Source organism: Sander vitreus, chromosome 24 (assembly GCF_031162955.1).
Source record: "Sander vitreus isolate 19-12246 chromosome 24, sanVit1, whole genome shotgun sequence".
NCBI lineage: Eukaryota > Metazoa > Chordata > Actinopteri > Perciformes > Percidae > Sander > Sander vitreus.
The window spans coordinates 3,931,954-3,954,647 of record NC_135878.1 but is presented as its reverse complement, the minus strand read 5'-3'; the positions used below and the strand labels follow the sequence as shown (position 1 = coordinate 3,954,647).

General features: G+C 40.6%; 1 protein-coding gene across 1 annotated transcript in view; it reads right to left on the bottom strand.

The window, feature by feature from the left end:
- Positions 1–422: 422 nt before the first annotated feature.
- The window catches only part of nalf1a (NALCN channel auxiliary factor 1a), a 33,886-nt gene continuing 11,614 nt past the window's right edge, over positions 423–22,694 (bottom strand). The window contains exons 2-3 of the mRNA XM_078244047.1: positions 7,343–7,514; positions 423–4,155 (exon numbers count right to left, since the gene is read on the bottom strand). Of these exons, the coding sequence (XP_078100173.1) occupies positions 3,857–4,155; positions 7,343–7,514 (471 nt within the window). The 3' untranslated portion in view covers positions 423–3,856. The remainder of the gene's footprint in view (positions 4,156–7,342; positions 7,515–22,694) is intronic.

Genomic DNA, 22,694 nt, shown 5'->3' with positions numbered 1-22,694 from the left:
AAGAGAGGCAGGGAGCATGTGATTGGCTGAAAGGTGAGAGGGCGGTGACAACACCACTTTCATGAAAAGTGGCATTATGAAATAAAATGATATAAGGTGACATTATGAGATAAGTCTCATTGGGACAAATGCCATAATAAAAAAAGCAGACTTTTGAACAGGGGCATTTTGAATAACATTTATTTAATATAATTAAATAAAAATCATATTATCATAACAAAAATATAAAAATGAATGATGAAATTATGAGTTGAGTTTTATTATAACCTCCTCAATTATTTTACAAGTTGTTAGATCATTTATATATTTGATGCAATTATTTATTTCATAATGTCTTTTTTATTTATTTAATATTGGACACTTTGGGGTTCCGATACTGTCGACGTCAAAGACACTCATTGTCAAAAAAGCACAAACACCAGTAATGTTTAACATAATTTATATTTATTTTCTTTTGAACAAAATGTTAATAAATGTATCTGTTTTACGTCCAAAAAAGATCATGACTCGTGGGACGCAGTTTATAAATAATTTCATCCAAGTCTTTTGTAGAAAAAAAAGAAAGTAAATTAGCAAACTAAAGCATCTCTAGTATGACAATATGACAACTTTATCATAATTTTTTCTCTATATTTGAACCCTTTTTCTCATTTCAAGCTTCATTTTTTTTGTATATTTTTCTCAAGACCTCTTTATCTCATCTTTTTAACATCCAACTTATTCCTACTCATCAACTCACACCACTGCTTTAGACAACAGAAAAATGCGGCAAAAATCTCAAAAAACATACAAAAACCAAGGAGGCGAACAGAAAACACAGTGAGGTTTCAACAGTCAGGGTTGGCAGGGTAGGTCTGGGAAGTGGGGGGGGGGGGAGGGGGGGGGCCATTTTGGGATCCCACATCCTCAGGACATATTTACAACACAAAGGGCAGGGGGGGAGGGGAGGGTAGGTGGGTGTTAGTTTGGCGTGGGGTTCATCTGCATAGATCCACAGGACTCAGATCGTGAACAGCTAGAGATCGAAGGGACGAAGCACAAAGTGTGGGCCTGTTACATCCGCTGCTGTCTTCAAGGGAATGTAGTTCTCGTCATCACAGTTTGTCAAGTAAAACAAACCAATGAAACAACACGTCACAGGAGAATATCAAGTGAAAGGGGATCAGAGAGTAAACTGGGGGATGGGGGGGGCTTAAGTCTATAAAAATCCAGAGGCAAGTGTAGACTTGACTTCCACAGGACATCCCACTCTGATGTGTGCGCATGTGTGTGTGTGTGTGTGTGTGTGTGTGTGTGTGTATACGTGTGTGTGTGTGTGTGTGTGTGTGTGTGTGTGTGTGTGTGTGTGTGTGTGTGTGAAGAGCAAACCGATGGTTGTTGAGTGATGTGAGGTGAGGTAAGGTCAAGCTGTTAATGGGGATCATTAGAGGCTACCAGGATGGAGGACAAAAAAAACTGCTTCATTAAAGAGATTTAGCATCCTTAGCTTTCATTTTTGGTGTATTGCTCGCGGTATCAGATTTTAATATTGGGTAAATCTCTTTTTTTCTGTCCAATCTCTCAGTGCATTCCTAGCTAAAAATGAGGAGTTTAAAGTACTCTTAATCCCTGCGTGACCTGTCCTTGTGTCAATGTGCACTTTACCGGCAGCAGCTATGCAAAAACAGAAAAAAATCGGATGGATCAGCCCTTGAAAACTCCTCACACTCCTCGCACACTGACACTGACACAGCCCTTTGCTAGCCTGTGCGAGATAGCTGTTGATCAGCTCGTCTAAGGGTATTTAAGAGTCGACGGACTGGCTGATTGATTGATTGGCTGGCTGGTCACTTGCACCTACTCTACGATACAGAAAAGCTGAGGCGACAGTAGTGAAGATGCCACAAAGTAGGACACTAACAGCCACTGTTTTTAAATTTTCTATATTGCTCCATTGCCAGTTTCTGCCTCACTGGGCGTACGCAGCAGAGAGGCACTCAAAGATCTGGGGCCTCATTTATCAAACCGAGCGTAGAACAAGTTCGAAACGTGTGCGTAGGAACTGTTTATAAAAAGAAAACTGAAAAAGAAAGAAATCAGCGGGCAACAGATTTGTGTACATAAGTCTGTGTTCCTGCATTGTTGGTGGTCTTATCTGGGAACTCGTCGTTACAAGCGAACGCATGACTGTAAGTAATGTGGTTTGCACAATTCATCAATATCTTCTTACCATCCAAACATAATGTGTTGGGTTGACAGAATATTGTGCCTACGCTTGTGACGATTGACTATGAACAACTGAAGAGACGATTGCCGATTGTTTTTCCCTGCCGATATTAAGGAACTACATTATATACATATAGAAACTAAACTCTAAAATCTGCTCCCTACTGTGCATTCATAGGAGATTCTTCTAGTGGAGTGAGCCAAGCGTGACCCTGGCTCTTTTCCCCGCTTTGCCATCTTTGTGTGCCGGATATATTTACTGTAATTTGTTACTGACTTTGTCTCAACAAAGTTGGTGAGGGAGGTGGTGATGGAGGCTCACGCTCCCGTAGCTACGTCAACTTTTGAGTGATCCAATCACATCTGTAGGAATTGATTTTAACCCCTCTCTGTGTGCAACCCCTTGTAACTAATCTAAACCTGAAACTAAAGATGCTCTAACTTCCGTTTTACTGTGACTTTAATGTAATTCCACTCCACAAGGTTTGGTGTTTCCAAATAAAAACAGAAAAGCACAAGAAAAAACTGATGAGTCGGATTCTGTGTGTAGAAACGAGCGTACACGCGGTTGATAAATGAGGCCTCTGGTGTTTTGGCATCATGCAACTGTTCTCTAGTGTCCCTGGGTTGTCCCTGCAGTCTCGTGTACGACTACTCTAAATACTCTCTGCGGCGTTGAGACGAGTCACTGGGCCGCCTGTCTGCAACACCGACACTACCGTATGAGGTAAACCGAACACTTAAGAAACCAGAGAACACCAGTTCCTGTCCAGGAGCACTGCACGGTGGTGACTAAGCTCAGCATTAACTCCTGCCATCATCAGCTGAACTGCCACCACCTGCCACTTTATCACTCCTAACTTGCTCAATGGCCCAACAAGTTAGAAGAGAAAGCGAGCCCGCCTTAGAGCACTTAAGGTCCTAAAACGTGTAGGCATGAACCGTCGTAAGGGGTTAAGAAAAGGTCTAGTGGGACAAAATACAAGTTGAACAGTAGAATATAGAAGAATCACATACATTTTGTTTTCAGGGAAACAAGACCCACATGAATGATGGATGAGCTGGTCCTGACAGGCCCTCGAGCAACATCACATACAAGGTAATAAGAAGATGCCTCTAAGGTAATAGAGAGTAGGAAGTGGAACACAGTTGATATGTCAAAACATTCTGGCACCTGAAAGAAATGCAGCAAAAATCTAAAGGTAATGATGAGGGAGAGCGCACACTTCGTCATCAATGTCCGTTTTTCCTCTGACGTGCCATCCATACACGCCGAAAACGCAAGGAAGGGAGGAAGGGAGGAAGGGAGGGAGGGAGGGAGGGAGGAAGGGAGGGAGGGAGAGGAGGGACAATATGCTAGAAAACATTTGGATGGATTAGAAACAATGAGCAGGTTTCAAGTGGCAAGAGGTCAGTTCTTTACGGGGTCGGTTCTCAAAGATCTCCGTTCGGCCGATGTCCAATCCCAGCACCCTCAGCTCCAGTTAAAACCCTCCCACTTCCTGTGGTTGATGGTTCATCAGCGGGCAGATTGTAGAGGCATCTCCAGCATGTCTCGCCAGATGTGTCCCTGGCAGCCATGACATTGTAAAAGCCATAATCCTCTCGAAGCGACATCACACTTTTCAAGCACCAAATTCAACCCCAAAGTTCACTCCTCATTAGAAGCACTCTCCTCTGGCGAGAAAATGGCAGCCACGCCCACCAACGTAGAATTATGGGAGGCTGAAATGATGATGACAGTGTGTAGGAGGACGAGTGCCAGCAGGCAGATCTTCAGTCGCCCGCTGCACAGTCTCGGGGTGGCAGCGGAGGTGACCGAGGCCCCCTCGGGCTGGCAGGAAGAAGCAGTCCTTTTTAGTGTCCCGCCTGAAGGGTTGTCCATTTTGGAGTCCCATCGGACGTCGCAGCACTCCGCCTCACTGTCTGATAGATGATCTGCCAAGATCCCTGAGAAAGAATTGATACAGGAGAATTTTAAATAACCAGAGTAAAGGGGATTTGGTTCGCTGAGGAAAAAAAGAATTTCTGAGCAAAGTTGACAAACTTATATCGTCTCATGATATGTATATAGCATATAGGACTTGTTATTTTAGGTCCAGTAAAAGGCCATTCTAAGCCTGGTAAATAACCAAGCTGATACAGTACAGATATAATCTCATACAGCCTGTCTTCAGGAGAAATGTTAGGATTGAATAGAAGTAGGGCATCTGATGAAGCCTGAAAAACTGCTCCAGTTCAGTTAAAAACAGCATCTGTTAAGGCAACAATCTAATTTGCATTGAATCGTTTTATTGCAGCGCAGCGATGGTTTTCTCATCAACTTCCTTCTGGACATCCTCCAGGACACAGCGCCACAGGGCTGTGTCCTCGGCCCCCTCCTGTGTTCCCTCTACATCTACGACTGCACGCCAACGCAGCCTTCAAAACACCGGCGTGAAGTTTGCGGCTGACACAGCAGCGGTGGAGCCGATCTCCCGCGGCGACGAGACTGTCAATAGGGAGGAGGTGAACGCCATGGAACAGTGGTGTCAGGAAAGGGCACAGCGGTGGAAATAGTTGACACATCCAAATACCTGGGGGTAAATATCTACAAGGACCTGACATGGGCCAACCATACTGCAACTGTCATTGCTGTCAAAAAAGGCCCAACAGCATCTGTCCTGTGCCATATTCAGTCTGTTTGCAATAGTCACTGTTTTGTAAATAGGCCTATTTTTATTTATTCTTATATTCTGTTATCATATTCTTTTTTATACTGTTTTATGTATTTTTTGATGTACTGTTTATCCTTCATTGCCTCTTAGACTTGTCAATTACTTATATTATATTTTAATATGTACCTAACATTTTCTACGTACTGTTTTTCTTTTATCCAAGCATAAGCTTTTCACACATAACCGGTGTGACAATTAACATCTTGACTCTTAAATCAAATTTGCTGAGGGCAAACTTCGCTTAGTTCTCACCCAACTATAGCACAGGGAGTGGAAGGATGAGGAGAGCAGATTTAGGACTGGCTGACCTGATGTGAAAAAAGCTTATTTCCAGACTAAAAAACAACATCAGGGATTTAGAAAAAATGGCCCTAACTCTTGATTTAAGGACATTAAAGGTTGCCAAAATGGTAGACTAAATATGTCTTTGGCTAAACATCTCCCTGCCTCCCCTGTTGGTTTTTTTGCACCTGTGAGGGAGAAACGTACACTTGTATCATTCTTATTAGGAACTGTATAAACATTATTGGGGTAGGAAGGGGGGGGGGGAGAGAGATTTTAAGTTTTACTTTTTTTAAAAGCAAGACTCTGCCCAATATTTCCTGTTCTCCCTTGCCTTCAAAAGAAAACCTGCAACCATCTTATCTCAAAATATAGTATTGATTTGGTACAACTCTTTTAGCCATTACTAACTCAATTTGAGATAATGTAATCTAACATAAACCTTAATCTATTAGTGGAATAATCATTTTCACCATCGCCGCCCAATACGCACATTAGAAGTGGAATTAGAAATTTCAAATTCATGGCAAACACAAAATAATGAATATTCCAGCTATACTATTTTATAATTAAGAAATAAATAAAAGATACAGAAAAGGCTTGCAGATAAATAAAAGGATAAACTGGAATTATAATATAGGCCAACTTTATATGATGTGCTTCAGGGTTTTTAAACATTTTGCTAAAGTGAAGGAGGAAACGACATTAAAATTTTTTTTCTTTTTTTAAAGATCACTTTTTGGCTATTTTTAGGCCTTTATTGACAGGACAGCTGAAGAAATGAAGGGGGAGAGAGGGGGATGACATGCAGCAAAGGGCCGCAGGTTGGAGTCAAACCCCGGCCAACTGCTTTGAGGAGTAAACCTCTATATATGGGCGCCCGCTCTACCAACTGAGCTATCCGGGCACCCAAAATGACTTTAACATTTAATCTGTAATAGCTGTAACTCATTATCATTCATATTCTGTGTTTCTTATAGCTGACATATTGGTCATATCAGTAGGGGTGGGAAAAACGGAGACATTTTCATATCGGTTTTTATCGCGATATTTTCATGGATGCCAAGTATCGATATTTTATTATATATGTGTTGGTCAGTTTGTCTGCTTGACCATCCCATTTTGCCAAAAATAAAATGAAAGTGAGATGAAGAAAAAGAGATGACAAAGTTCTCCTTTTCTCCTAGATTTGAAGTTGGAAAAATGGTAATAAATTGCAATATATTGCAGAATATTGCAATATGTTTAAAATCGCAATAATATTGTATGGTGACATAAGTATCATAATAATATATTGTCGTGGGGCCTCTGGTGATTCCCACCTCTACCTATCAGCTAGTTGACTGGGAAAAAGACTGCGTATGATAAAATGACCCACTGTGCATTATATTTGATCAATTTTTTTAATTATTATTAATCTTGCGAGGGTGAGTAAAAATAAAAAGACACTCTCCTGGAGAGGGTCTTTCCTGTCAGAACATCCTCCATTCCAAAAGCACCTCCCCCTTTTATAATTACCCTTCCCCCACTAATCATTGGTCTACAGTCCCTTAGGTTCATAAAATGTTGTTGAGCCAACATCATTTCCAGCTCAGGTCCAGCCAGTATCCACCTGGGCAGAGGTCTGATCACCAGTGTGGCTGTGTTGATGCTGCTGTTATGGTGATTAGATTCCAGATAACTTGTTTTCTTGGCACGCAGACAGCGTCTAGTCCTCTGAGGCAGAGTCCTTGGTGATTACTACTGTTAAAACTGCAGTAAATATTGAGAGACGGGCCAAATTCAATTCATCAACTCGTTAAAACGTCCTTATCTGAGCTTGGCTGTGCTCAAACACACCACTAGATGTCATCAGAAAGCCTTTAGAAACCCCTTCCACCTGTTTTCCTGGAGGAATACCATCCAGTAAATATGGAGTCACACATTGTGCATGAATTACTACTGTGCATGCCTTTATAAAAACGCTATTCACTGACATAAATTACATGAGGATTAGGTTTTCTCCAAGGCAGTAGAGAATGCAAGGCCATGCAAACACCCACACATGTAAACATATCCACACGTATCTGCTGCTGCTGCTGCTGCTGCTGCTGCTGCTGTAAACAGGAAGTAACACCGGACAGTGAGTCTGTATTAACCTGTGCAGATGAAGCTGGGGCTGCCGCCGTGGATCAGGTCGTCGTTATCGGGCAGGATGAACGGACAGCTCTGCTGGACTTCCAGGCAGTACTGGTGGCACGGTACCTTCCTCTGACAGGACAGCTGGGTGGTGGGGAAATACTGAGCGCACAGCCAGGGCTTATACGCCGTCTGAGGAGGAAGAAGAGGAGAGGACATTAATAGATGCTGGTTCATGATCCACTTGAGGACTGGTGAAAGTAGTTTGGCTCTGCTGGGTCTTATGCTTTGTTGAGTTTAAAATGTTAAAACAATGCTGATCTATGATATCAATGTATTTTTATCATGTAATCATGTATGTATTCTCTTTGAAAGTTATAAGGGGTGACAGTTCTTTTGTTTGAGTGGCAGGGAGAGGCTTTTTTTGTTGTTTTGGAGCCATTCCCCCACTGTGATGCTGTCTAGATTAGACCGGGGATATTTGTTTCTGTAAGCTTCAAAGGAATGGACATCCATATGTTACACCCTTTCATCTATGTCAGAGAGTAACATCAAACATGCATTATGTTAGAAGTATGCCCTCCTTATTTGGGCGACGAAGAAAACCAATGAGATGAATACAACTGTAAAGTTGTAAAGCTGTAAAAACCACTGAGCATCACAATCACTTCCAAAATGGATACCAAGGCACTTCATGCATTAATGAAAGCTCAGGAGATATTAGCCAAGGCAAGTCTGTTAGCAGAGCCTCTGGAATATTGAATCAATCTTGCTGCAGAGCAGTAGCTAAATACCGTGTATTGATTTGCTCATTTATGGGCTATGGATTATGAGAGGCTGCTGCAGCAGGTAGTAGATGTAGAACGTTTTACAATAACTTGTACATTTATAAAGGCAAAAGGCACTTTAACACCAGACTTGGGCTGCAACTAACTAACAATCAATGTGCTGGCTATTTTCTCAATTAATGAATTCATATTTGGTATACAAAATGGCAGAAGACAGCGAAAAATGCTATTCAAATTCAAGTGGTCGCCATCAAATTCAAGTTACTGTCCTCTTCCAAATTATATTTGCTGTAGTTCACTGGGAGGCAGAATGTAATACAAAATGCACAGACATATGTGCATAAGGAGACAGATGGTGACATGTAATAGGCAAAGCCCCAGGCTTGGAAAGCTTAGCAAAACAAAATAAACCAAGGGCAAATCACAGTCTGGATTCATTCTCATTTTTAGCTATTTCGACGTGTACTTTTGGGATTGACTGGGATGATGAAGTTACAGCAAAAAGCACAGACGATCCATGTTACAAAGACTGTAATCAAATTTGTTATGAACCCCTCTCCTTCAAAACTCTGTCTGGTTAGGTTATACATGGGCAATGTGAACCTAAATAAAGTTTATACAAAGGGCTACAAGCAAAAAAAAAGCAACAACCCAAACTTTGGATCAGATAAAAACACTTTACGTTTTACTATGTTCCAGTGGAATACAGTGGAACACATGACCCCTTTTAGTTTACTGGGTGACTATACTATCATTTTTAATCATATACTGTACACATGACATAAACAATTTGTTTATGATAAGGTTCCCCTCCATTGCTTCTAATAATTAAAACAAAAACAACAGCCTGGCCCCTTCTTAGCTTCCTGTCATTTACATGTACACTGCAACAGGAAATTAACTTGGGGCCATTTAGAACGTTTATGTTTACATTCTGTGAAAAGGTCTGGAACACAGCAACTAGGCTTTTAAGCAATAAACTGGACCTTAAATTAACATATAAAATAGCAATAAACACAAATACAACAATAATATACTTCAATTTATGAAAAATGAGACCAAACTGTTAAAAACCGCAGCTGTTAGAACATGGAAAACTACTGAACTGTAAAAACATGAAATGAAGTAGTGTGTGAAGCGGGCTAACCTGTGTTAGACCTACATGTATAATATTTGAGTATTACAGCCATGCTAGAAGCTCTGTGAGGCTGTGCTTTGGCCCAGTGGTGATAACATGCTCATAACAACAAAGCTATCCTGCTGTTGTTTAGCAGGTTTGATGTTTAACATGTTCACCATCTTGGTATAGCATGTTAGCATGCTAACACTGGCTGATTAGCAATAGCATTGCACAGATGAGGCTGCTAATTAACAAATGTAGCAAATTAGCACTAAGTGTTTCAGTGCTAGTTAGCTGCATTTGCTAGAGCTACACTGCAAGCATGGCTTAAAAGTTTATCAACAATATAACTAATACATTTTTCTGTATTCATTTATCCTTCATTAACCACTATTATGGTTTCTATTGCAATGCAAACTACAGAAAACATATGCCTTTGCACAAACACATCTTTGTACTGAAGTTTGTGGCTACCTATTGGTCGACACATAGGCATATATATGTGTAATGGCTAATGGCCGTCTGTTAGATGGCACATACTCTGTGTTGGCAAGCTAAGGTGAGACGATTTCATGTTTTCCCCCACATGAAGGAGTGATGTCATTCTGTGTAATCAACCAGTGGATAGTCATGTGCACAGCAAAGCAGTGCCGCAGCACGTGCAACCCACACAAGGTTACTGAATTGTCAACATCAGCAACTTGGACTGCTTACGTCATCCTATCAGTCAACTGTTTTTTCCTGTAACCGGATGGCAACGCAGTATGTCACCTATTGTCTTGCAGAAAATTAGTAAGATGGGCGAGGGAAAGGTCTGCCCATTAAATAATAGAGGAAATGTGCCGCTATTAAGTGATGAAGGATGTTAAGAGAGACACATAGGGGTACAACAGCCATTTCCAAGTCATGAATCACAGACAAAACAAGCCATTAGTGGCAATCAGGTAATTATCAAGGGGGAGAATATCAAGCATTCAGAGAGTTTTACTCATACAAAAGACATATTTTGCAAGACACGTGTTGTTTAAAAGCATTTGAAAACTTGGGTTCATATCCTAAGTGCCTATTAAATATTATCAACTAAATATGCAACAATCAAAGTAAAAATGTCTTGTTATTGAATTATTTATTAAGAGTTTAACACATAAACTCGGCAAACCTGCTTCATCCGTTTTGATCGGATTTGAAGTAATTAAACAAATCAAACAAATCCACCTACTGTCGTCAGATTTGATGCCAAAGTCTGTATGACTAGTGCACTGTAATACGTGACATCACCTTTTTGTCTCGGTCGAGCCCCGCCCACTTCAAACCAGCATTAAAGAAAGGACAAAAACACAAATACCGAAATCTCTCATGTGAAATAACTGCTCAAACTTTGTCAAAAAATGTCGGACCTCATCGTTCATAGTTTGAAGATAATTGAGAAAATAGGTTTTTAAGGTCTTTAAAGTAATAGTATGAGAACTTATGGAAATACACCTTTTGTCTTGCAGTTAAAAACCTTTTTTGTCCCAGAATCAAGCCAACTGTTCCTGTTTGTTGCTAACATTTAGCTTGTGCATTGATAGCCACCTACAGAAACATTATCACAAACCCAAAACCAAAGAAGAGAGATGTCACAGTAGAGATATACACTGTACACAGTTAATTATTAGTCTTATTATAACCACAGAGGAACATCTATAGCTGGAGGTGGGGTAGTTAACTGTTATTGTGGTTTCACAGTGCCATGGATGTTTGGTTAAATTACATCCAGGACCTCCACAAGACTTCAACGGTAAATGTGCCCTTCCTCTAACCTCCACTGCATTTTCAAATGCTGAGAAATCACATGGGGGTCTGATTTGTGTCCTGTTTAGACCGACATACAAAGATAACAAACACTGCACAGGCAATTATAATAATTATAATAATCTGATTAGGTGATGAGAATGATAATGATGAGAACAGTGTGGACCCGAATGCTTTGCAAAATCAAATATATTCCAGACACGTATGACTTCCTGTTCATACAGTATGAGTGTGGAATAAATGGTACTGTAGTGGTTAAATCCTCTAAACTGTTTTCCAGGAAATACGGACACATACTCTAAGGTGAGACGATTTCATGTTTTCACCCACATGAAGGAGTGAACATGTCATTCTGTGTAATCAACCAGTGGATAGTCATGTGCACAGCAAAGCAGTGCCGCAGCATGTGCAACCCACACAAGGTTACTGTATTGTCAGGAAATACACTCATCCTTCAACAACAAAAAAGGTCAACGTGGTTTTAGTGCCTTGGTCGGAGATCTGTCTCCATTTTAACACAGGTTATGCTCGTGGTGCAGGGTAAACAATGTTTCTCTGTGGATATTCTGTCTTAAGAAACATGTTCATTCAAATGGTAGCGACTACACTTCTTTGTATGTTAGAGGGTAATTTGGATAAATCACACCCACTGTGTAATTCCCATGGTCCTCTGCTTTTGGCAGCAGTGATCTCGCAGTAGTGGGGCTCTATAGCTGAATGAGTAGAGGAGAAACTGGCTCAAGGCCAAGATAAAATCACCCAGATCATCGATTACATTTGTGTTTTAAGAGTTTGGGGTATTCTGCGGTGGTCAGAGGTGTTAAATCCATGACTGGGGATTTTCAGTGTGGCGACTTCCTGTCTGCATAAATGAGTGCTGTTAAATCCGTGATGATTTAGCATAGATTCTTGCCAGCCGTGAGATAATCTGTCTAGGGATGCTGCAGCTATCAAAAGAGAACCAAAACAATACGATACGCAGTCAGACAGGAAATCTGGGTCCTCCTCAAGATGTATCCTGGCAGTTGCCAAGGTAACGGCTTTTTCTGCTTTTCATTAGAGCTCAATGGGTACTGCCCCACTCTCTGTTGGTTTTCTTGTTTGTGTGCACATGTTTAAGCGTGCAACCAGGTCTGTGTGTGTGTGTGCGTACATGTGTGCGTGCGGGTTCTCAGCGTGAAAAGGGAGGCGTATGAGAGCAAATTGAGTTAGTCAGGAAGCAGGCCTGGAGTCTGATTTGATCAGCCTAATGTGTGATCAGTGTGAATGGGAACCTGGCACTCAAAAAGCCTCTGTCGCCATGCAGCTTAGTCTGCTTCAAACAATGTACTGAAGCCCAGAGACACAGACAGGAAAGACACCAAGCTGACGACCATTTCCACCGGGACTTTATGCCTGTAGGTGATTTCAGCCCCAGCCTGGCCCTTTGTACACCCTCCTCCCCCTCTAGGTGTTACATCGGCCAACATTTCAAATCTTAGATTCCAAAGATGAAATCAAGGCGATCCGGATGTTTTGGATATTTACATTAACGCAAAGATATAAAAAACACCAGTGAGACATTTTCTGTTAGTGCTTACATGCAAATCTTTTGAAGCCTAAAAATATCATTCGGAAAATTAAGATTCAAAACGCTTTGGCAGATAAGTGTCAGCAGCACTGGCATCTGAATTTCACCACGGTGATTATTACTATTATATAAGAGGCAGACTGTAGAACAAGTCATGGACTGCTTTAGATTTTCCGTATGCATGCAGTCCTCTTCCCAGCAAGGACATACTATTCAGAACTTCAGATAAATAACTCTTGGTTTGCAGTATAAATTACATTTTCTTTTACATTTTGTCAATTAACTTCAACCCTTTAGCATCAACCCTTGATATCGTTTTGCCAAAAAGACTTTCCTCCAACCTAAACTAGAGCAGATGCATCAGGTGGTCTTAGATACAATTAAAGTTGAACTGAAATTTTAACTCCCCTAACTTTTTGTGTAAGGAAATATAAACTATAGTGATATTGCAGCTGTTGGGGGAAAAAAAGGATTAAAAACATTTTGGGCCATATTTGGGGAAACAGCATCTAAGTTTCAAGCAGTAAAGGGAAGCTAGTTCACCTAGCTAGAGTGGAAGCTGCTTACTACAACTTGAAAGTCAAAGCTAGTTAGCCTAGCTCGGTAACGTTAGGTCTGATTGCCACTTGACAGTACTTTTTATTCATGTTATCGAAACACCTGCTAAGTCATCAACAGCTCCCACGCACTCTATAATGTTAGAGCCGCTGTTAGCTGTCTCTCTTTCATAGTTTCAACTGAAGTGATGACAAATGACCAGATTGTCAAAACACACAGCAATGAGTAAGTAGACCTGTAGCCTATTGTACAGAGTCATCGGGTAACGCAAGGTGTGTTTGAATCACAGATGGGACTAAGCAATGGCTATGCCGGCTAATCAGTCTGAGAGCGAAAAACATTCTTGAATCAAATGGTGGAGCAACCAGCAACCATGTCTCAACAGGGAGTGTGTGTACTGATGTTGCAACCAGCAGGTAGCGAGCTGTACTACATGTGAAAGGATGAGGAGAATTACTGGTCTATTTTGGTGTATGCTGCAATATAAACAGTTGGTAGAGCAGGCGCACATATATAGAGGTTTATTCCTCGACGCAGAAGGTCCAGGGTTCGAGTCCGACCTGTGACGGTTTTCCTGCATGTCTTCCCACTCTCTCTCCCCTTTCATATCTAACTGTCCTATCCATTAAAGGTGGAAAAAATAATCTAATAAATAATCTAAAAAAATGATGTAATGAGATGACCCTTGTTTAATACTACAAGGAACGTCTCTGTGCTTGGCTTCAGGGGGATCCACAGCTCAGCTTAGATGGATACCATTGGTTATTGGTCATTCCACCAGCATCCAGCAGTTCACAGCAGCGGCCGTCTCAGGCTGACAGCTCTTGTAAATCTGACATGCAAAGCAGCTCTTCGTCGTTGGCGCAGGGCTTCCCCTCACCATTCCCATTCACATGCCTGTCATCTGACACAGAGAGGACTGGGGGAGAGCTTGTCTGCAGACAAGAGGAGCCACTGAGCAGCAGAGAAATGTAAGTGTTTTGCTCAATAATCATTCAGTAGAGAAATTACCAACACCGTGATGAAAATGTCAAACTGAAATTACATCAGTTGCAACATAAAATCTAGAAGAAACACTGACTGACAACCAGACCTTTTTGTATCCACTTTAAAACATTTTCATCTGTTACAAAATAACTTCAATCTGCTGTCATCATTTGAGTTTCTTTTTAAACAATTTATAGCAAAAGCAAAAATGGGATGAATGATTTGAAATTGTCCTTCCATCGAATACTGGGAAGACATTTGTATTGGGACAAATTGAACAAGTGCCCAACACTTGTCCAGAGTATACACCTCTATACAGGCACGACATCTTCCGTCCCAGCCAGATCAGCTGGACCAAGCGCCAGGAGGGCGAGGAGAGGGCGGAGATAGGGTAAAAGCTAGGTTGGCCAAGCTGTTTTTGTTTTGTTTTTCTTGTGTAGCATTAAGGTATGACTAAGGACGAAGACATGAGTGGATATATATTACACATAAACGTATGTATGGATTTGTATGTTCATATAGGTTTGTATGCATGCATAATCATGCATGCATGTAAGGACAGATTTCTTTTGATGTATTACGTTAATGCTTTTCATTTTCTTTCTTTCACTTTGCTTTATTAAAATATTTTTTTTCTATCAAACATTTGTTACTAAAAGTATGAAATCATGTTATTGTTGTGAGTGTACAGTTTATACCCACACCTGTAAAAATATTATTTAAGGTTATAAACATTGTACTGATCGTGTTAAACTGATGACAGTAAAAAAATAATTATGTAGTTTATTGCTCATGAGTGCAGACCCAGGCTAGCTGTTTCCCCCCTGTTCCCAGTCTTTATGCTAAACTAAGCTAACCTCCACTAGCTTTAAGTCAGTCAAGTCAATTGTATTTATATAGCCATGTGTACGGAATAAACAACATGATAAAATTACAGGATGGACAATTGGGATGACAAAATTATACATAGAATGTAAACATATATTCAGAATAGTCATATTTAGTGCATAGACAAGAGAGTGGTATCAATCCTCTCATCTAATTCTTGTCAACCAAGTGAAAAGGGGATTTCCCAAAATGTCAAACTCCCAATCTCTTTTTGGGCGTGCAACTCTTCAAATATATAGCATTATATGTCTGAGTTGGTGCTCCTCTGATTTTTAAATGTCTGTGTAAGAAGTTCCAAATGCTTTTAAGTAAATTGTGTGTGTTAATTATGATACAAAATGATGTCTAAGGTATATGTACAGTGATGTAACACCAAAACAAAAAGTCCTAAAACCACAAATTCAGCCAGTGTCAGTCTATCCCTGAACTGTACTTCCCAAATCAGTCAGCAAGTTAACTGTACTCATGTTTGTTTAAGCTCCCAGGTATGTGAAAACTTCAACTCAACGCGCCTTTAATTGTCAACACCTTCTTTCCTCAGCACGCTGTCACACATACACACCAGCTATAAAGTGGAATGACAGAGACGGCTATAAAAAGCACATGAGTCAGCTGCAGCGTGAGATCCCAGCTAGAAGCTGAATGACACCGATTATTGCTACTCACACAAATCACGGCTGCGGGAGGACAAGAAGCAGCTCTTACACTACCTGGGCTATTTTCTTCATTTGACCAGAGTTATTTCTAATGTCCTGTGTGCGCAAAATATAAATTCCTGATACTGAAGACCCTCAAATTAGGACATTGAACAAGGAAATCAAGATGGGGTAGCCTGGTCTATTTCAAGAGAAGGAGCACGTTCATATATTACACACACACACACACACACACACACACACACACACACACACACACACACACACACACACACACACACAACATTAAAAGAAACACTGACAAAATGTTGTTGACAGGATTTGGATGCACTCACAACTCAAATCTCAATGGCAGCCTCGGGTCACTGACGTAACCCTCGGATAATCCAGCAGGACAGGGATTCCTGTCATCCTGCATTGATGTCCGCACTTATTACATCCCATTCCCCAGTGATGTAACGTACAGTATCCAGGCGCCGTATGTGTTCTTCTGGAAAATGACACTCCGAGGCAGAGTGTTTTCATCAAATGATTTGGTTTGCAATCTCAGTGCAACCCTTGTTTGTACGTTCACAGTGTCATCTGCTACCAATGAGTGCTCTCTGGGAGAAACAGAGGGGTCAAAGAGGGGCTGCAGTGGAGAACTACACATTTTACAGAGTCAACAAATGGTGTCTGACACAGTTTCCTAACTGAATAACATTCTGGCAAGCGAAGGCCTAAGTGTTAAACTGGAAGGGGGATTCAGTCGGAGTTATAGTTATAGTTGTTGCTAATAACACACAATAACTTATTCAAAAAAACTGAATTATGTACCTGACCCCACACAGAGAGACACAGAGTACACTTCTTGTTTTTGGTAACATTGGAACAAATGTCTGTATGTGTTTTAATCCCTCTGATCTTATGAACTTCAATTTATATAACTTTTTTGTCTTGTCTGTGTTGTTGTGTTTTACATATTTGTATATTGATATGGACCTGTGTGTCTGAAATAGAGTTGAATTGAATTGAATATAATGAATGACACCTCTGACACAGGCAGGCTGACTGACACTCCACACAGTGAAAAAGCATCCCAAAACAGCCCTATAGATCAGGTGGCATTTGAGGATTTCTTAGCGAGATGCAGGCGCAAAAACAGTCTGGAAAGCATCAACGTTAATACGTGGCAATTCACATAATCTATTTTAGGAGTCCGCCACTTACGTATGTGGCTTCATACACACGGGGGATTCACAGGAAATTATGTTAACATGTAATCCAGCATAATTCCCTGATTGGAAATCCCCTTGGGACAACCTTGTGAGTTTAGGCAATAAAAATAAACTTGACCTTTCATCAAATTGAACAGTATCTGTGGTTCTAACTAACCGGAAAATACTTGTTTTTCACAATTGCCCAAATAATCGATCTTTTAAAAGGCATGGTCCCCTGGGTCCAGAATACTTAAGCCATGAAAGAAACATGAAGAAACATGTTTTTCTTTTAAATCTTAGGTATCTCAACTCCTTAATTTTCTTTTTTATGGCTATGAATAAACGTTCCTAATGCAAACACAAATATAAAAAAAACACAAAATGAGAGACATGCCAATTTCTTAGAAGCAAACACGTCTAAAAGAACAATGTTTAGAGGTGAAAACGGTAAACAAAAGGCTTGATAAGTGATCCATTAATCGTATTGACAGGCCTCCAGAGCTTGTGCTGCTGTCACACTGTTTTGGCTTCTTTAATTGCTGCTTGTGGCTACAGTGGCTTCTCTTCAGCAAAAACATGGCAGGGATATCCCCATACATTATAAGATTCAATGTGTACTGCAATTCCTGTGCTTTAAGTGCTTTAATACTGTACTATGATTGAATATGATTCTTTTAATGATTTATTTTAGAACAGTTCAAACTGATTTCAGATACTTAAAAAATAAGCTATGTCCTCTTGATTTTTGTTACAGAGCTTTAGTGATAAAGCTGTTGTTTGCCCTTAAAATCTTAAAAAACCAAGACAGCACCAGATCAACACACCTTGTGACGTTTGGTTAGTGCTCCATCAATGGTATTGACAGACCTGCAGAAGATTCCAGAAACCCTGAACCTTTTCACTGGAAATGCCCTGTAAAGCACACGGCATTATGGGACGTCAGAGCATGGATCCACCCATCAGGACATGAAGACAAAGATGGAACTCATTTCCCGGAACCACGTTTTGTAGATAAATTCTGGGAAAACATGAATGAATGTTGTGTCATGAATGTGTATGGCAGGATTTGTTTTCAGCCCGGTTTAGCATGCAGGCGCAGCAATGAATCGGTTAGATTACAAAACAGGGAGATCTAAGAATTGGCTTTCCAATGATGAAAAAATCCTATCTGCTGTGGGGAAACAATGGATACGAGTTTGTTTCCCAGGTTTGGTTTCATGTTGAGTAGATTAAGCGGTGCTCTGGCCGCAGGATCCCCATTAGCACAGCTCCAGCTCTGCAGATCTCTGTCACAAAGGTTTGAAGAATTCATTTTCAGCTGGATCAAAGCTCAGGGAGGCTGTTGAATAGGTCAGGGTGGCTCTGCTTTCTCTATTGATGCAGAACCCGTTGACTGCAGGAGGCTCGACCTACAAGCCCAGGACATATTGACTTCCCCCTCCTCCTCTCCCCAAGATGTCGCTCCACCATAAACACAGCCAGATTAATGCTGAGTGGGGGCTTTGAAACACAAGAACCAAAACAAACTGGACTGAGCGCAGCTGTACTGAGAAAGACTATCATCAGCAGCACCCATTCATCCTTAGTCTGGATCAACGGACGTACATTTCCAGGATAAAGCCTGACATCCGGCGCGTGGCTCACAATTGCTATGGACAAATTGTACACACAGCGATACACTGGTAAGAGCAAATCCCGTTTGACCATGTATCAGCTATTTTAACCCTCTGAGGCCGAAAGACGCACCAGCGAGTCCAAACAATGTTTGACAAAACGCCTACTCAAAAAAGCGATATTACCAAAATTTCATTTCAGACATTTATTTACGATTTGAATCATATATAACCTAAGACTTTGGTAAACTCATTTCAAGCACCGAAACAATTCGTACAACACATAAGTTAAAGGTGCTCTAAGCGATGTCACGCGTTTTTTAGGCTACAACATTTTTTGTCACATACAGCAAACATCTCCACATTATCTGCTAGCTGCCTGTCCCCTGAACACACTGTAAAAAAAACACGGTCTCTGTAGACAGCCCAGGCTCTCCAACAATAACAAACGAAAGATATACAAACAGTGTTCCCGGCGTTCCAGCCAATAACCGACAAGAAGGAGATGGGGGTGGCAGTTGGGGGGGTTAGTGCGTGGAAGCACGGAAGGGAGGTGGAGGGGACAGGATATACTTTGAACGTCAACAAGACGTAACGTCACCCAACATTGCTTAGAGCACCTTTAAGGTTTGTTTTCAGAAGAGATTTGAGGACTTTCAAAAAGCCAACATCAATGTTTCATCTTTAGCGCCAAATTATCTCTTTACACATTGCTCTAGAAAAAAATTGTGGGCGTCACTATACAGAACGTTTGTTTTGAACATCTTGATATGAAACACATCGGGATCAGTTTAAGGCAAATACCCTAAAAAGGTAAATATGAGAAGATATGTGAAAATGCCCTTAGATCTAAAAGGGTTAAATAGCTCATGTGACTGTATTGTGTAAACAGTTAACTTAATTTAATGTTGTGTGTGCCGTTTTATTTTGCGGGGTGCAAATGTTCCACAAAAACAAGTTCCTTCTCAAGACTATTTCGCAGAGCCGCTGTCTCTCTCACGATTGTGATTGGATTAAAGAAATGCAAACAACACAGAGCGTTTCCTCTTCTATTCCTCTTCTCCTATCCCAGAATGTATCTGTGGTGTAGCCAGACCTTACGCCGACTAATTCATCCTCAACTCAACACTAGTTGTGCGTAAGCTGACTTGCACTGACATAAACCCAAATTCAAAGTAGTCCACACGTCGTGATATAGATAACAATAATAACAAAAAAAGAATCATTTGTGAGCACCTTCGGCAACAAGATAGAAAATAACATTCTTTTTCTCAAATTTCCTGTTAGTACATGATGAAATCATGTAGATCCTAGCATAATGTAGCTTTACACAGCTCCAACCTGAGCGGGTCTAATCAGCCGCATAACTCAAACACCTGTGTGGGTATGCAGGGCCTTCAATCTATAATAATGCATCATGACAAAGTAACAAAAGTAGAAGTATAAAGCAGCGAAACATCGAAATGCAACACGGAGAGGCACACTTTTTATCTCGAGACATGGTCATACATCTGGGAACCAGTTAATATTAAGTCAATATAATCTTTATAAACGTTTAATAACTCTTGTGATTCCCAAATATGAAATTACTGTTGTTGGAATGCGTAGAATGAATTTAATTTGGTGTTATCATTACTTACCTTGTAGCTTTTCAAGGTAAGTACTGTAAATGACCATCATTATCAGACAGTGAGGGAATGAGGAGGAGTGGCCAACGTGAGGGGGGGGGGAGAGCAATCAGCAGAAAGATGTATTGGCCTGGAAGGGAGTGAAAATGTGAAAGATCACTGTCAGAGTAATGGAGGGCAGATAACTGGGGACAAGACCGCAATCCTTATGTAACACTGTCAGTGGGAACATCTATCTGCCACTGCCTAAGAAAGAGCGAGGGTGTCGTCATCATTAATTCAGAAAAACAGGAAACAGAATACAGCTCACTCTCTCAAACACCAGTTTAGTGAGAGGAATAAGTGGTAAGTGTGCCTGCAATTCATGCAGGAGGAATAAGGTGGATTGCATTAAAACTGGATATATATGTTATCCGGGAATGTCTCATTAATATACAAGGACAAAGGGAAAGTTTAACAGCCAAGAGGCCTCTACTGTATTTCCGCCCACAAGCTCCTGATGATACAGGCCCTCCTGCCATCTCTGCAGTCAACAACACGGCCTTGTGACTGCAAAAGAACTTTTCTGATATCTCTGGGACATACTAGGGCTGTTTCTGAGCGTTAAAGAGCATCTATTAGAACTGAGAAGGGAGCGTCCCCATTTAACATCTTCTCTTATAACAGAGCTGAACGCTGTGTGAAGAGAGGGGGTGTCAAACCGCTGCTCAACTCAGGTGGCCACTTGGCAGATCAGATGTGCGGATTTGGAGGAGAGGTCATGCAGGAGCAACATCAGGACTGTGGATGTACCAGGTGGCTCTGATAATAGTTTGACATCCTCTGTCTCCGCTCTATTCATGCTAAATGGAGCAGCTCTCTCAGACAGACCACTGCACACCATAGAACCCTCTCGCCAGGCCAGAACATTGATATTGGACCATTCTGCAAAATCCTGGAACACATTCAATGACAGCGGGTTTTTTGTAATCTCCTTTGCCAACCTTTAAAAAAAAAAATCCCTTTCTATAATATCTGTGCATGGCAACTATGATATGGTTACATACAATGTGTAACAGTTTGCTTAAAAAATGATGTGTGTGTGTCACTATGGCACTCGTACTAATGATTCCTTGGTCCTAATATTGTTATTGTTAGGACAAAATTTGAGGAGTATGCTCGATCTGCAGATTCTGCTGAAATTGAACAGCCTGATTCCATTTAAATCTCTTTAAATGCCTTCTTCATGAGTCCATGTATTCTGAATGTAAATGTGCACTTTGAGTTGTTCATCAGTCTGTATTTGTTTTTATGTATTGTGCATTGCAACTGTATATTATGTTTTTATTGACCGTGTACAGTCATTTTAGAGGTATTGTAATTTTATAAGTATATGTAATCAGGGTGTCATTGGAAAACAGACCTTCTGTTTTCCAATGACGCCCTGATTACATATACTTATATAAAATATATTGGCCCTCCCTGAATAAATAAAGGTGATATATGTTATGACTTATATGCAGTGAGCAGTATTTGATACTGGGTATCATCACTCACTTCCTAAAATAAAAGCAAAACAAATTAATGTTTGAATGCTTACAGTTTCCTCTTTTGCAAGTGGACTTGGGCAAAATACCACAAGAGGAATTATCTGTTAACTACGAGGAGCAAGGACAAGATCTCACAGTTACATCTTATCTTAACTAGAATATGGTTATGTTCTCTTCAAACCACTGCTCTTAGTTGTTTAAGACAACATAAAGATTCACTGTCAAGTATTCTTCTTACAGAAAGAACAATTAACCGTGGATTATTTTGCAAACGATGAAGTTATACAATGTGATATGGAGCAATATTACAAACACATGCAAGGTTTTGGTTTGGTCTTACATGAAGGAGGCAAGAAAGCCTTCTTTTACTCCCACAGGAAACAGTACGTTCCCTGTATGTGTTATTTTATAACATCATTGTCTAACTCAAATTATTTGAATCTGAAAACATTTTTGTTTGTAATGTACTTTCTCTGCAGACTTGCCTTCTGGGCTATACAATGTTTTCAGTGTTTTCTATGTTTACAAGGCCTTACCTTAAGTTAAAAACTATACTGTCAAAAGGAATGCATCAACATAAAAGAAAATCTCACTGAGTCTGAATAAATCCATCTTTGCAAAACTTCCATCACTGAAATAGGTCCAAAAGGTTGGTTTCTTTCGTTTTGCTGATGATATCCTATATTTTAAAAGGCTCAAACTAACAATTATGTATCTACTAACAAGCATTGTGTCCAAAGCCTGATATATCTTGTTCCTTATGCCATAGAGCTCCATTGTTGTCCAGAAACGATTAAAAACACACTCTCATTGAGCCACGCTGTTGCACTGGGTACCATATGCACACACTCTGTAGTTTATTTTGACTCAATCTCACACACACCGTCCTGCCGCCCCAAATACTCACTAGAGCACTAAATGTAGATTAATCCGCCGCTGAAAACAGTCCCTCAACAAACTCCTGTTAGAGTAACGTTTGCTAAAAATGACAATTTCATGACAATGACTGAGATTGATGGATTCAGTAGGAACCAGTGGGCCT